Genomic DNA, 14477 nt, shown 5'->3' on the forward strand with positions numbered 1-14477 from the left:
AGCTTTGAATGTGTGTAAATGAGTCTAAGCAGCAAACAGAGATCAGTGAGTGAATCTGCTGACACAGAGCATCCAGAGCAGCAGCATCATGGAGAGGATCCTGCTGTGTGTCTGCTGCTTCTCAGGTAAGTCCAGCTGTTTGTCGTCTACAACAGCATTTATTACTCAGATCAGTCTCAGCCCCTGATAGGTCCAGAGTCTCAGATAGACTCAGAGTGTCTCTACAAACTGACCCAGTCAAACGTTTCCCCTTTCAGGCTGGTTTGTCTCCACATGCTGTCCCCGTCAGTACCACTATGTTGATGATGCAAAGACTTGGACTGAAGCTCAGAGCTACTGCACACAGACTCACACAGACCTGGCCTCCATCAAGAACACTGAAGAAATGAAGCAGCTGAACAGCACAGTTTCACCTGCTGCTCACAGCTCTGAGCTCTGGATCGGTCTGTACAGTCAGATCAGCTGGAGGTGGTCAGATGGGCTCACAGGGAGTGGAGCTGACTACAGGAACTGGGACACTTCTGAATATGAACCAGATTTTTACTCTGGGGTTCAGTTCTGTGTGTCCTCTTTAAAAGGAAAATGGTGGGATTATAACTGCAGAGAAAAGCTCCAGTTTATTTGCTACAGAGGTAGAAAAAACCTACATTTGATTTTAAACTTTTATACTTTAAACTTTGATTTCAAAGAAAAAATTCTAAAAAGTTCAACTAGACGTAGCGTTTTCAGTGGGAGAAACGTTTCATCATCATCATCATCAGCTGACTGCGGGTTTCCCAAACCTTATAAACACCTTTGCACAATGGAAAAATGAACCCAATGCATAAACAAAGGGCTTTGAGGTCAGTTTATGATCATTAATATGCAAATTGTCATGACCATTGACCAGCAATCAAAGGCCATTACATTTGGTTTCATGCTAGTTTCAGTCATTGCATAAAAGTACTTTTTAAAAGGTTAAGGAAACCTGCAGTCAGCTGAGACTGAAGAAGGCTTTTGGGTGATGATGAACCGTTTCTCTCACTGAAAACGTCCAGATGAATACAATCAACTTATTGGATTTCCTTATCTCGATGATTGAGCATGCAACAAGACAAAACGTTTCTGCATTTTAACTTTCAGGATCACGGATGAACCCTGAGTTTGATTTGGTGGATAAAGAAATGAGTTGGTCCGATGCTCAGAGGTACTGCAGGGAGAACTTCTTGGACCTGGCCACTGTCAAGAACACCGGAGAGAACCAACAAGTTCATGAAAAGGCTCAGAGTAAAAGGGTGTGGATTGGCCTGCACAGAGAGCCACACATTTACTGGTCTGACGGCACAAAGTACTCATTCTCAAACTGGGCCAGTGGGATGAACCCGTTTAGGGGTATGAGTACGATCTGTGCAGCTCTGACTCGTTCAGGAGAATGGAAGACTTTGTCCTGTGAAACAAGATTACCGTTTGTCTGCTACAGCCTCCCTACACCTGGTGAGCCTTCATTGTCTTTCCTTTAAGGATCGCAAGCAATTTTAGACACACGGTGTTGTGCAAAAGTCTTGAGCCACCTGTAATGTCTGCATTTTCTGGAGAGTAATGGGAAACAGCTGCAGAGACTTAATAAATTTCCAAAACGGAAATATAGTTTATATAAGGTAAACCCTCAGAGAGTTCAACATCAAGGTATTTTATGCTTGAGTGATTTGCAGGTCAGGTGGCTTAACAAACCAAACAAAAAAAGACTTTTGCATGGTGATGTATATTTAAGATAACAAATACTAGATGAAAGACACTTAAAGCATATGTTACAGGTCTTCTATGGATCCTGTTTTTAAACAGAAAAGCAGACCAGGAGTCATGAGCTGCGTTTGGTCTGCAGGCCTTTCCTTGTTTGAGCTACAGGAGCATTGCAACGGCCTATCGGACCCATAGCTCTCTCCCCCTTGTGACATCTTCACAACTTTAAGTGAAAAGTGCAATACCACAATGAAATTTGTCGAAATTTTGTGAGGTTTAACCTGAGATTCTAGCATTTCGGGCAAAATAAATTAATATTTAAAAATCTATTCAGGATTGTAATGAATCGATATCGCGTTATTAAAGCTAGAATCGATTTGTATCGGAAAATCGATAATTAAAAGCCACCCCTAGTCAGTATAACCCAAGGTGAAAGCCATTTTCCTTTCCTGGTGTCATGTGATAATGTTACAGGGCCAAGGTGCAAGGTCAGGGTGGGGGGTGGGGGGGGGGTGCTCAGACCATATGCCACACACTGCATCACTTGGCTGTTATCTCAGAAGGAAGCTTCTTGTGAAGATAATGCAAAACAAATCCCACAACCAGTTTGCTGCAGACAAGCAGACTAAGGACATGGGTTAGCTGTGGTCTGATGAGATCAAGATAAACTTATTTGGTTCAGATGGTGTCAAGAATGTGTGGCAGCAACCAGGTGAGGAAAAAGATAAGTGTGTCTTACCTACAGTCAAACATGGTGGTGGGAGTGCTGGTGGCACTGGGGGGCTACAGTTAATCGAGGTAACCACGAATGCCAATATGTAGTGTGACATACCGAAGAAGCTGAAGCAGATCATGATCCCCTCCCTTCAGAAACTGGGCCAAAGGGCAGTATTCCAAATGATAACAACCCCAAACACACCTCCAAAAGTTAGTGTGGGACAAAGACCATGTTTGTGTGAGACACTGTTCAGGATGAGAGGAAGCTTAAAAACACATCTACACAAACAAAGTCAGACACGCTGCGATTCATTTTAATAAAGTTTTTAAGAATGCATTCTAAAAAGGAGCTTGTCTTTTTGTCAGCCTCGTTTTGTGCGAGAGACTTGTTCATTTCTCTAAACGAGATCAAATGAAAATGTGGGACATTGTCTGGACCTGTGTGATATGGAGAATGAGGGCTAAACATTCACTGCTCCCTGCAATCACAGCAGCAGCAGTGATGGTTTAAATGATGGTGGCTTCATTTAGCTTCTGTTTCTGTGTCTGCAGTAAAGAGGCAGGTAGTGAAGCTCACAGTACATGTGGAGGACTCTCCTGTGGATCTGAATGACTCTGCTGTGAAAGCAGAACTGCTGACAAGGGCAAGTTCCCACAGTCCACCTTTACACTCACACCGTTTATATGTATATGAATTTGCTGATTTTGAATGAAAAGAACAAACATTGTGGCTGCTGTCTGACAGGTGAAGGAGCAGCTGAAGAAGAAAGGAGTGAGTAGAGTCAGTGTGAGGTGGAGAGTGCAGCCTGATGGGAAGCTCTTGGCTGGAGATGGAAGAAGAAAGAAGACTCAGAGAAAAAGAAAAATGTTTCAGAAGCTTTTCTGCTTGAATCATGTGACAGCCAATCAAACTTTATTATCCACACGTCATTCTCCCAGCTGTGTCTGAGCACAGATGTGGGCTAACATCTGTTTTTAGGCTCTTCTGTCACAGTTTTTGTGGGCGTGGCCTCTTCTTTGGCTTTCATACAGATAAATGCAGACGTGTTTGTGAGCCACAGGTTTCTGCTGACACACGTTCACTTTTGGAAACCAGAGAGACAAACATGCTGTCACCATGGAAACAAGCACAGGAAATACAGCAGGCTGAAACTGTCATGGTCCTGGCTCTTTGAGTTTCTGGACTGTGTGTTTATTATTAAATATTTTCTATGTGATTATTAGTTTGCTGATTGTTTCTATTTCATCTCCGTGTTATTCCTCAGTGTTTCAGTCTGGAGTGTTTATTTCCAGTTACTGTTGATGTTGCTTTATTTTATTCCTTCACTGTTTCCCGTCTCATCCTCCTGTGATAAGTTCTTTCATGCGTCTGTGCTGTCATGTACTTAGGGTTCTCCCTTCCTGTTTTATTTTTTTGTCATTGTTTTAAATCACATGACAGAAACCAGCAACGGCCAAATAAAGCTTTATGAAGTATTGAAGCTCGTATTTAAAAAAGGGTTTGTTACTCAAAGCTTTCTAACACAGTCCTCTTTTGTGGAGTCCAGTGGACAAAATGCAAAGAGCAGCTTGAATCTACAAATTAAAATGAATGCTTCATTATGATTGCCTACTCTGCAGAGCTAAGTTGTCAATATCATGTTACAGCTCTGATATTGGGCTACTGTTTGTTTTCTGATTAATAAATAATTATGATGAATGAACCATACTTGTTCAAACATGTGCCCTCGTGTAGTCTCACTTTGCTTTTGATTTCCTGACATTTATAAACATACCAGATACATGCATTATGTATAATAATATGCAACACACTCATAAAATAGGTTGGAAATGTATTTGTGCTGTGAGATCCATCCTTCCAAGTAGTTACATAACTAATCAATGGACAGATACATTTATATTTAATATAACTTACTTACAGTGTATTTTTTTTTATTTATTTTTGACCTGGGTGTAGAATTGCAAAAAAAAAAAAAAAAAAGTCAAATAAAAACATAACACACATAAGGTGTTTGTCCACCGCAGATTCTTCAGCATCCTTTTCATTCTCAGAAGCCTTAGGAGCTCCTGTGCAATCACACACTGTCTCAGTAGCTCACGAACATACATGCAGGAGTCCTACACTGACAATACCAGACTTTGTGAGTTTACCACACTGAAGATAGCTCCTAATAACTTTGTAACTTTGTGCCTCCAGATGCGACAGAGCTATTCAGACTGATGGATTGCCTAAAACTAGAAGAACCTCATCTATTCCCCTATTACTTTTAATTATAATATTCACATGTGTATAATTAACTGGAGCACCAGGGCTTAAAGCCAATCAGGTGAAAGCCAATATAATCACAACAAAGCTCCTTTTCCATGCATCTAGTTAGGGGAGCAAAGAGTAACATCTGTTTACTGTTTAAGATCACACAAGACTGTTTGTCTTGGGCAAATTTTTGGGATGTGTGTTTTATTGTATCCACTGAATCAGCCATACAGCGATAACGTCCCAGTCAGCGGCAACATTGAACTGTGTACACTAGACCCCCTCTATGAGTACAGAAACCACCAACATATGTTGAGCTTAGATTTCTGCGATTCCAAATTGTAAGTGTACGTGAGTATCGTGGTATACATGGTATGTATGTCTCTGTGCCTGTTCTGTGTGTGAGCATGCTTGTACATATTTATTATTATCTCTATGGATGATATGTGTATATATGTGCTGTTGATATCCACACTGCTACAGCGCAGCAAGAGAAAAACATGAAAAAGGATATCATGGCTGCAAACTTGTCTGATAACAAAGAAATTAGAGAAGCACGTCACCAGCAATGGCTCACTGGCAGAAGAGCTGAAACACTTCTTTGCCAAGTTTGAGGAAGAGAGACCCCAGCCCTGATTCAACCTGACAGCACTGTGAAACCACTCACTGATGTTGTGCCAGGTTTGATCCTCGAGGCATGTGCTGATCTTCAACACATCCCACCCTGTCTGATGTTTGCGTTGATCATCTCTGTCCCCAATAAATCCACCTGTGACACCTGATTGACTATAGACTGGTCTCACATATGCCTGGTGCCATGGTGTCTTTTGAGGAGTTAATATTAAAAGTCCTGAGAACATGTCCTAGACTCTTCACACTACTGCCACAGTGAAGTAAGTTTAGCAGTGCCTGCACTACCTCAGGTCAAACAGGTTACAGACAAAACTCCCGGTGTCCTTCTACCACTCCTCCATAAAGAGACTGGCATCATCTTTCATTAATGTTCCTCATCCACAGAGAAAAACAAATGAAAATGCATCATAAACAGGGCATACCCCCCCCCCCCCCCAAAAAAAAAGGCTGACCCATCCCCTCAGCAAACTGCAGACAAACACTACCTCAGCAAAGTCATGAAAATATCCCATGACTCTTCAAATCTAGGCCATCACTTGTGCCTGAGGGGAACAGGTGAGGACTCTGAAGACGAGAACCAACAGATTCAACATCAGTTTCTTCCCACTGGCAATAATGACGCAGAACACAAACCACTAAGAACAATTGTTCAAGAATTCCAAAACCAAAGGGCAACTACTTCACTGAGTCATTTCAGCTTTAAAATATGCATATAGTGGAGATTTTTTTAGACTTCTATTAGTTTGAGTATTCATGAAAGTATAGATCCTTTTATTAACCTCTACTTATTTTTAAATATTGCTTATATGTGATGGAAATTTTGCTGTTTTCAAATGCAATGACAATAAAGTCTTTGAATATGAACTTGATTACTACCATGCCGTGTTTAGGACCACGACCACTGAAGGCCACGCCCCTCTGGTCATGTGATCATGTGGTTTGTAGGAACGCTCCTCTTCCTCAGAGGATCCACCTGTGCTTCCTCTCCTCTCTCCTCCACCTGTTACAGTGAGGGAACGTCCTCCATGATGGAGGAGCTGCTGGAAAGTGCTGAGAGTTTCCTCCAGAGTGAGACCTCTGTCACAGTTCAGAGGATCTACGGCAGCAGAGACCTTCATGGACACTAAAAGTCTCAAACACACAACAACAACATCACACTGACTCCACTCTGACATCACTGATCAATAATCAAAGAACACACAGATCAAACTGATTGATCAGCATCAGAGGAGTCGGATCAATGGAGCTGCTTCTGTTCCTGATGTCCCCTGTTTGATCCTGGACCTGAACTCTCCCTGCAGAGGAGACACAGGACAGTCAGAGACACACACACACACACACACACACACACACTACAGAAGGAAACAATCAAACAAACCTTTGACTTTGAGCTGCACTGTTTTGTATCTTATCCGTCCGTTCATCGAGACTTCACAGCTGTATTCTCCACTGTCTCCATCTGTGGGGTGTTTCAGGGTCAGACTGAGGTCTCCAGTTTTCAGCAGGTCTTCATTCATCTTCGTTCGGTCTCTGTAACCCTGGTGCTGTTTGTCAGCCTGGTTAGAGATGTTCTTATACCAGTGGACCATGTTGTGTGAACTGTCTCTCCACCTCACAATACTATTCCCAGGCAAGTTTTGTGTGGTTTTGAAGGGCAGCTGGACAGACTCCGCCCCAGCCTCCACGTCCACCCGATGAACTGAGAGCACAACAAACACAACATGCTTACTACAGGTGCCCCGTGTTCTCACAACTAAAATGAGAGTTTTTGTCAGTGGAGTCTGGTGGCTTTAACCACACAAACATTACAGCTGCGCTCAAATATCACAAAGAGCTGTGACAGCAGAGAAACACATGACCATCCTCCAAATATCATCTAGAAATAGAAATGTGTCCACTGTGGGCCGTGTGAGGCTGACATTAATATGTCTTAAAGTGGGAGATGAAGAAATGACTCCAGGGCCCAAATCATGGAGACAAACATCAATCCACACTTCACTTTGTTTCCTGTCTCTAAAGTGGGAATATGAAGACACATGTAGGTGGTTACATACGGTTAAAATTATTCAAATGCAGTAAGTATACACATTTTTCTTATAAATAGTCTATAACTTCATTGTTGTCTGTAGTCCACATAATTACACACTTTAGTTACATTTTGATGTTATGTACTGTATGGCCTGTATAATAAATAAACATGTAGCCCAATAAGTATAAAATCCAGAAAGCTACACAACATGGGGCGGTTCATTTACAAACACAAGTCTAACTTAAGTTTCACACTGTTTTTTGTTAGAAAACAATCACACTGTTACAGCTTAAATTACACAAAATGTCAGAAATCTGCACTGTCATGAACAAAAATTTAAACCTAATTTTTCATGATTTGTTGGATGAACCCACTGAGGTCTGAAATACAACCGGCCATTTTTGACTCCTTTTGAGTTTACGTTTGTATTTCACCCTCAAATTGTTTTCTTTTATTTTTTCCCCTTGGCTTGTTTGGTGTCATTCTTTTCAGCTCAACTGAATTTAGTTGTTTTTTTCACTGACATACTGATCTGAAATCACACAAAGAACTTACAATCCTAGCAGTATTTTTTTAACTGTGAAAAAAACCCCACAGATGTGTTGAGTAAATTTTTGTAACTTGAAATGCAAATATAAATATAAAATGTACATTTTGTAAACATATACAACTATTTATGTAAAAATGCAGCCAATACACCTGCCGTTCTTTTTAAATTTTGTACAACCATTTAAAAAATATTACTAAAACTAAAATGAGAGAACAATCAGATGTCACAATAAGATGCCCCACAAATGATGTGTGCCAGTAAAAAAAAAGAAAGTTTGTCCACCAAAAGACAGAGGAGAACAGCACAGGGACAAACCCGCAGGCCTGACAACAGGAGGTGTTTCACTCTGCTGGTTTTCTACTCAGCATTTACACTGCAATGTGCCTTTGTGACATTCATTAGTGCCCTCACTGGCACACAAAACAAAACGACTATACTACAGAACAACTACACAAGACAACACAACACACTAACTACACACGCCACACTAAACGTCACAAATCTCCTCCATCTAAAACCTCGCTCTCTCTTTCACTTGCTCGCTCAATCTGTCTCGTGGCCGTTATGGTCACTCCCAAAACTTTCCCTCTTCCTAAACAACCAAATCCCACGTGCTGACTTTTTTTTTTAAATTGGTCAACATGGTGCATTTTTCCACCGATAGGAAAGAGGTGGCTTTTTTCTTTCTTTACCGTTTTCGCGCTGTCCTTAGAAAACGCTTTAAAAAAAAAAACATACACAGACAAAAAAACAAAACAAAAACATGACGACAGTATTTAGAAAAATGCATGGCTTATATATATTATCATAACTCTGATTTACTGGCCTGTAATTAAAATTAAAAAAATTTAAAGTCCAAACTTTCAATGTGGGCTGAAATAGAGACTCAGCATGGCTGCACCTTAAATCAGTCATGTGATCTGGAGGTGCACCGTGCCCGTGGACCCCAGAGGGTTCATAACACTCACCTTCCTTTCACCTTCCTTTCATTTCCATAGTGTAACATCCAACCACCTGTGCGAAATCTGAAATTCCCATGGTGTTGTTCAAAATGTGCTCTGGCACAATCATAAGCATCGCTTGCTACTGAAAACAAGAAAAAAGCCGGTCCTGCTATGAGCTGAACCATTTGTTAATGGTGGAGGTGGGAAAACTATGCAGTATTTTCAGTTTTAGCATTTATATTTACTGTTGACTGTAACTACGCTCAAAGTGTTAATGCTATCTTATAACAACACTGTCATATGCAAAACTGGGGTGGCACTTGGGGTGGCAAGGGATTATTATAGGGTTGCACTGGCCACCCCATGCCACCATTCTAGATCTGCCCCTGCTACTCGACCAGATGTACCAATTAAGTTTAACATCCAGGCATCCATGAAAACACAATTTATTAAATTTAACAGAGCTAGAAGTTAGCAGGAAGTTAGCACGCTGGTTTCGCTAGTTACCTAAACATGATATAGCATGTTCTGACTGAGAACATACAGCTCTTCTATCACTTCCAATGTAAATGAAGACAGAAAACTACACAACAGTGACATTTGTAGGGTTACTGAAGTTGGGCTATCTGGTATATAATTCTATGCTGCGTAATCGCTAGCGACACAGCTATGTTAGCATAACATAAACTCAGTGAAGCTGGAGGATCAAAGCTAACTTTTTTTCACTTGATAAAAGTTCCCGATGTTTTTTGACAAATGCAATTGCATGGAAAGATGCTGTAAACGGACCAAACTTCAGTCAGGAGAACAACTGCGACAATCCATCCACAATATGAGCTTAGTCATTAATATCAGATAAGATAAACTTTATTAGTCCCACATGTGGGAAATTAGTTTTGTTACAGCAGAAAGTGGACAGTGCAAAGTTACATAGCAAAAATTATAAGGAGTTTAATGCGCCTTATAATCCGGTGTGTCTTATACATGAAAACAGACCTGTTCATTGACCGTGCGCTTTATGGTCCGAAAAATACAGTAAACTAACAAAACTATTGATTTGATTAGGCTTTATGGTCCGAAAAATACAGTAAACTAACAAAACTATTGATTTGATTAGAACTCAAATCATGTCAGAGGCTTTTATTTTGAAGTTAGGATCATTTTTAATCGTCTTCTTAGTCTGTTCATTTAAACACACAGTTACGCCGCCTGACATTTTTGGCTTTTAGATGAAGACATCAAAGAATGTATTTTATTTGAATGAACTGAAAATAAATTCAAACGAAAACCTTTTAGATCTGTTTCTACAGTACTGACCTCTGACTTTCAGCTTCACTTGTTTCTTCATCAGGATGTTTCCCTTTCCGCTGTAGACGGTGCAGGTGTAGGTCCTGTTGTCTCCATCTGTGGGGTATTTCAGGGTCAGACTGAAGTCTCCAGTTCTCAGCAGGTCTTCATTCATCTTCGTTCGGTCTCTGTAAACCTGGTGCTGTTCTTTAAACTGGTCAGAGCCGTTCTCATACATGTGGACCTTCCTGTCATCAATGCTATTGTCCTTCCACTCCACTCTAGCATCTTTAGGCAGGTGAAGTTTGGTTTTGAAGGGCAGCTGGACAGACTCCGCTCCCTCCTCCACCTCCACCTGACACACTGAGAGGACAACAAACACAACATGAGCTGTACAAAGTGTGATTGGTGTTCACAGAGCAGCATCATGTGACTCTTGTTCTGCACTAAATGAAGCGATGGAGTGGCGCCTCCTTCAGGCAGAGAAACAGCTCATGGAGAGAAATAATTATTAGAGCAAAAACAAGAGTGGAGCTGCAAATAAGGCCGAGAGGAACGCTGCAGAAAACTGTTCATGTGTGAATTCATCACTTCATAGATTTCTTTGAGCACTAAAATCAGAGCTGCTTCTATTTCTAATATGACAGCTGTACATTAGAGCTGCAACACTTTAAATGTGAGCCATAAAAACATGATACTCTACAAGTGCATTCAGCTCTGACACTGTCACATCATGAAGGAGACGTGGAAATCACTTTGTTACACAAATCAAAGTCAAATCAATTCTATTGATGGAATATTGTGTGATCAATAGACTGATCAGTTTCTAATCTGTCATCTATCAGCTGGAAATCCAGCATGTCAAACAGACAGGCAGCAGATTAGGACCAAACACAAACACAGTGAGACTTTTTCTTCACAGCAGTTGCAGGTAAACTGCAGCAACAATGCGACTCAGACAGTTTCTCTGTAACTGCAGGGCTTCCTGCGCTGCTGTTAGTCAGACACGGATCAACAGGTTGTGGATAGAAAGCAGATTCCTTCAGCAGAGGATCCATATCACACGTGAAGCATGTCGTCGGGAAACAATCAGTGAAAATGGGACACTTTGAGCCGATTTGAGCCTCAAACTCTGAACATAACCTGCTGCAGACCAGCTGATATATTTGAACACCAGGACCTAGAAACTTTCACAGGATCTGTACTGGACTACATCAAGTTCTGTACTGCAAATGTGACTGTGGACAAAAGCATTCAGGTTTTCCCAAACCAAAAACCCTGGATGACCAGCGAGGTCCGCTCACTCCTCAAAGCCCGCGATGCCGCCTTCAGGTCAGGTGACAGAGCTCTGTACAGAGCTGCTTGAGCTGACCTGAAAAGGGGGATTAAAAAAGCCAAGTCAGACCACAAAAGAAGCATCGAGTCCCAGCTGTCCAGCAACAACACACGAGAGGTGTGGCAGGGAATGCAAGACATCATCAACCACAGAGGCAGCACTGCGAAAACAGAAATCCTGAGTGTGCAGCTGGCAGAGGAAATAAACAGCTTCTTCGCCCGCTTTGAAACACCACAACAGCAGCACTCATCTGCCTCAGCCCTGCTCCCATCCTCATCCTCACCTGGTTCCTGCACCGCTCCACTCACTGTAACAGAGCACGATGTCAGACGTGTGCTCCAAGCAGTGAACCCCAGGAAGGCGGCCGGTCCAGACGGAGTACCTGGCAAGGTACTAAGAGCATGTGCACACCAACTCACCCTCATCTTCACCAGACTCTTCAACCTCTCACTGGATCAGGCAGCCATCCCATCCTGTCTACAATCAGCCACAATCATCCCAGTGATGACTAAGTCTCCCATCTCCAGCCTGATTGATTACCGCCCTGTGGCCCTCACACCGGTAATCATGAAATGCTTTGAGAGACTAGTCCTTCAGCACATTAAGGATTACCTCCCCCCAGAATTCGACCCCCACCAGTTTGCATACCGTGCAAACAGATCCACAGAAGACGCCATCGCCACAGCCCTCCACGCTGTGCTGAGTCACCTAGAGCAGCGGCAGAGCAGCGGCAGAGCTACGTCCGAATGCTCTTCGTGGACTACAGCTCAGCTTTTAATACAATCAAACTGGTCTCTCTTGGCCTCCCTCCTCTCACATGTGCCTGGATAAAGGACTTTCTCACAAACCGGCCCCAGACTGTAAGACTTGGCCCTCATCTCTCCTCCACTCGCACACTGAGCACCGGCTCCCCACAGGGTTGTGTGCTGAACCCCCTCCTGTATTCTCTCTACACCCACGACTGCAGTTCGACCCACAACAACACTCTCATCATCAAGTTTGCTGATGACGCCACGGTAGTCGGACTCATCTCGAAGGGAGACGAGGCAGAGTACAGAGAGGAATTCCTGAAGCTGGCAGCATGGTGTTCAGAAAACAACCTGGCACTAAACACTAACAAAACCAAAGAGCTCATTGTTGACTTCAGGAGACACAGCACTGACTTGCCCCCCCTTTACATCAACGGGGAGTGTGTGGAGAAGGTCCACACCTTCCGGTTCCTTGGTGTCCTCATCTCTGCTGACATCTCCTGGACAGACAACATCTCAGTGGTCGTCAAGAAGGCCCAACAGCGGCTGCACTTCCTGAGAGTCCTCAGGAAGTACAAGCTGAACTCCAAACTGCTGCTGACCTTCTACCGCTCGTCCATTGAGAGCCTGCTAACCTACTGCATCACGGTATGGTACGGCAGCTGCACCAAGGCGGATAGAGTGAGGCTTCAGAGTGTGGTCAAGACAGCACAGAAGATCATCGGCTGCCCTCTCCCCTCCCTGATGGACATTTATTCCTCCCACTGCCTCAGCAGAGCAGCAAACATTATCAAGCACAGCTCCCACCCTGGCTTCAACATGTTCAGCCTGCTTCCCTCAGGGAAGCGCTACAGGTGCATCAGCACAAAAACCCACAGACTCAAAAACAGTTTCTTCCCCAAAGCCATAACCACCCTGAACTCACACATGCACCGATAACACAGCCCCCCCACTTTTTTTCTTCTCACTTCCTCTATGGACCACCACTGTGCAATACCAATTCTATGTGCAATAACTCAACTGTATATACACAACACTATTTATTACATATGTCTGTGAAGGTTCTCAGTCATCCAGGTCATCGTAGTCAAAGGAGCTTGCAAAGAAAAGCGTCTGGACTTCTTTAAGTTGCTTGAAGACGTTTCACCTCTCATCCGAGAAGCTTCTTCAGTTCTAAGGTCAAATGGTGGAGAGTCCCAGATATAAACCTAGTGGGAGTTTCCCCCCACAGAGGGACAAAAGGACCCCCTGATGATCCTCTAATCGCCTGAGCCAAGGTGTGAAATTGGGTGTGGGTCCCAATCAGCCAGAGTTTCAGGTGTGTTCATTGTGAAACCTGGCCCCACCTTATCATGCGAATTCCTGAGGTCAGATGGCCCAGGATGTGAGTGGGCGTTAAGGCGTCTGGGAAGGGATCTCAAAACTGGATTATAGATGGCAGAGAGTTGGTGTCGTAAACCCCCGCCTCTGTTCAAAGATGGTCGCTCACAGTGGACATAGATGGATTCTTTCACTCCTCTTTCAAACCATCTGTCCTCTCTGTCCAAAATGTGAACATTGGCATCCTCGAAAGAGTGACCTTTAACCTTAAGATGCAGATGGACTGCTGAGTCTTGTCCTGTGGAGGTGGCTCTTCTATGTTGTGCCATGCGCTTGTGAAGTGGCTGTTTGGTCTCTCCAATGTAGAGGTCTGGGCATTCCTCGCTGCACTGTGCAGCATACACCACATTGTTAAGTCTGTGTTTTGGAGTTTTGTCTTTCGGGTGAACCAGTTTTTGTCTGAGTGTGTTGCTGGGATGTCATGCTTGGAGAAAACTCTCCTGAGTGTCTCTGATACACCGGCTACATAGGGGATGACAATGTTGTTGCGTCTGTCCTTCTTATCCTCCCTCGCTGGTGTCTGGTCTTCTTTTCTGTGCCTCTTTGCTGACTTTAAGAACGCCCATTTAGGATAGCTGCACGTTTTGAGTGCTTCCTTTACATGTGTGTGTTCCTTCTTTTTTCCTTCAGGCTTAGAGGGAACATGTTCTGCCCGGTGGTGTAGGGTCCTAATTACTCCAAGTTTGTGTTCCAGAGGGTGATGGGAGTCAAAGAGGAGGTACTGGTCCGTGTGTGTGGGCTTCCGGTAAACTTCGATGTTGAGTTTGCCGTTCTCTTCAATGTGCACAGCGCAGTCCAGGAAAGGCAAACAGTCGTCCTTTGTGTCTTCCCTGGTGAACTTGATGTTTTTATCCACAGCGTTAATGTGCGCAGTGAAGG

The 14477-nt window shown here is 43.2% G+C and overlaps 2 protein-coding genes across 2 annotated transcripts; one reads left to right on the top strand and one right to left on the bottom strand.

The window, feature by feature from the left end:
* On the top strand, positions 1-4063 carry LOC113017974 (C-type mannose receptor 2-like). The gene is made up of 5 exons (XM_080299437.1): positions 1-125; positions 258-632; positions 1123-1473; positions 2989-3080; positions 3182-4063. The coding sequence occupies exons 1-5, from the start codon at positions 89-91 to the stop codon at positions 3383-3385; spliced, it is 1059 nt and encodes a 352-aa protein (XP_080155563.1). The 5' UTR covers positions 1-88; the 3' UTR covers positions 3386-4063.
* Positions 4064-5847: 1784 nt separating this feature from the next.
* LOC145422089 (uncharacterized) lies at positions 5848-11552 on the bottom strand. Its single transcript, XM_080293402.1, has 5 exons — positions 11411-11552; positions 10164-10496; positions 6702-7022; positions 6200-6446; positions 5848-5929 (listed from the first exon to the last, which is right to left on the bottom strand). The coding sequence occupies exons 1-5, from the start codon at positions 11550-11552 to the stop codon at positions 5848-5850; spliced, it is 1125 nt and encodes a 374-aa protein (XP_080149528.1).
* Positions 11553-14477: the final 2925 nt, after the last annotated feature.

The sequence above is a fragment of the Astatotilapia calliptera genome, chromosome 3 (assembly GCF_964374335.1).
Source record: "Astatotilapia calliptera chromosome 3, fAstCal68.1, whole genome shotgun sequence".
Lineage (NCBI taxonomy): Eukaryota > Metazoa > Chordata > Actinopteri > Cichliformes > Cichlidae > Astatotilapia > Astatotilapia calliptera.

Coding starts and splice junctions, on each gene's coding strand:
- LOC145422089 (XM_080293402.1), bottom strand. CDS start 11,552: ATGCTTCTTTTGTGGTCTGACTTGGCTTTTTTAATCCCCCTTTTCAGG. Junction 10,497..11,410: donor GACCTCGCTGGTCATCCAGG/GTTTTTGGTTTG, acceptor TTGTCCTCTCAG/TGTGTCAGGTGGAGGTGGAG. Junction 6,447..6,701: donor AGTGCAGCTCAAAGTCAAAG/GTTTGTTTGATT, acceptor TGAGACTTTTAG/TGTCCATGAAGGTCTCTGCT.
- LOC113017974 (XM_080299437.1), top strand. CDS start 89: ATGGAGAGGATCCTGCTGTGTGTCTGCTGCTTCTCAG. Junction 633..1,122: donor CCAGTTTATTTGCTACAGAG/GTAGAAAAAACC, acceptor TTTAACTTTCAG/GATCACGGATGAACCCTGAG. Junction 1,474..2,988: donor CTACAGCCTCCCTACACCTG/GTGAGCCTTCAT, acceptor CTGTGTCTGCAG/TAAAGAGGCAGGTAGTGAAG.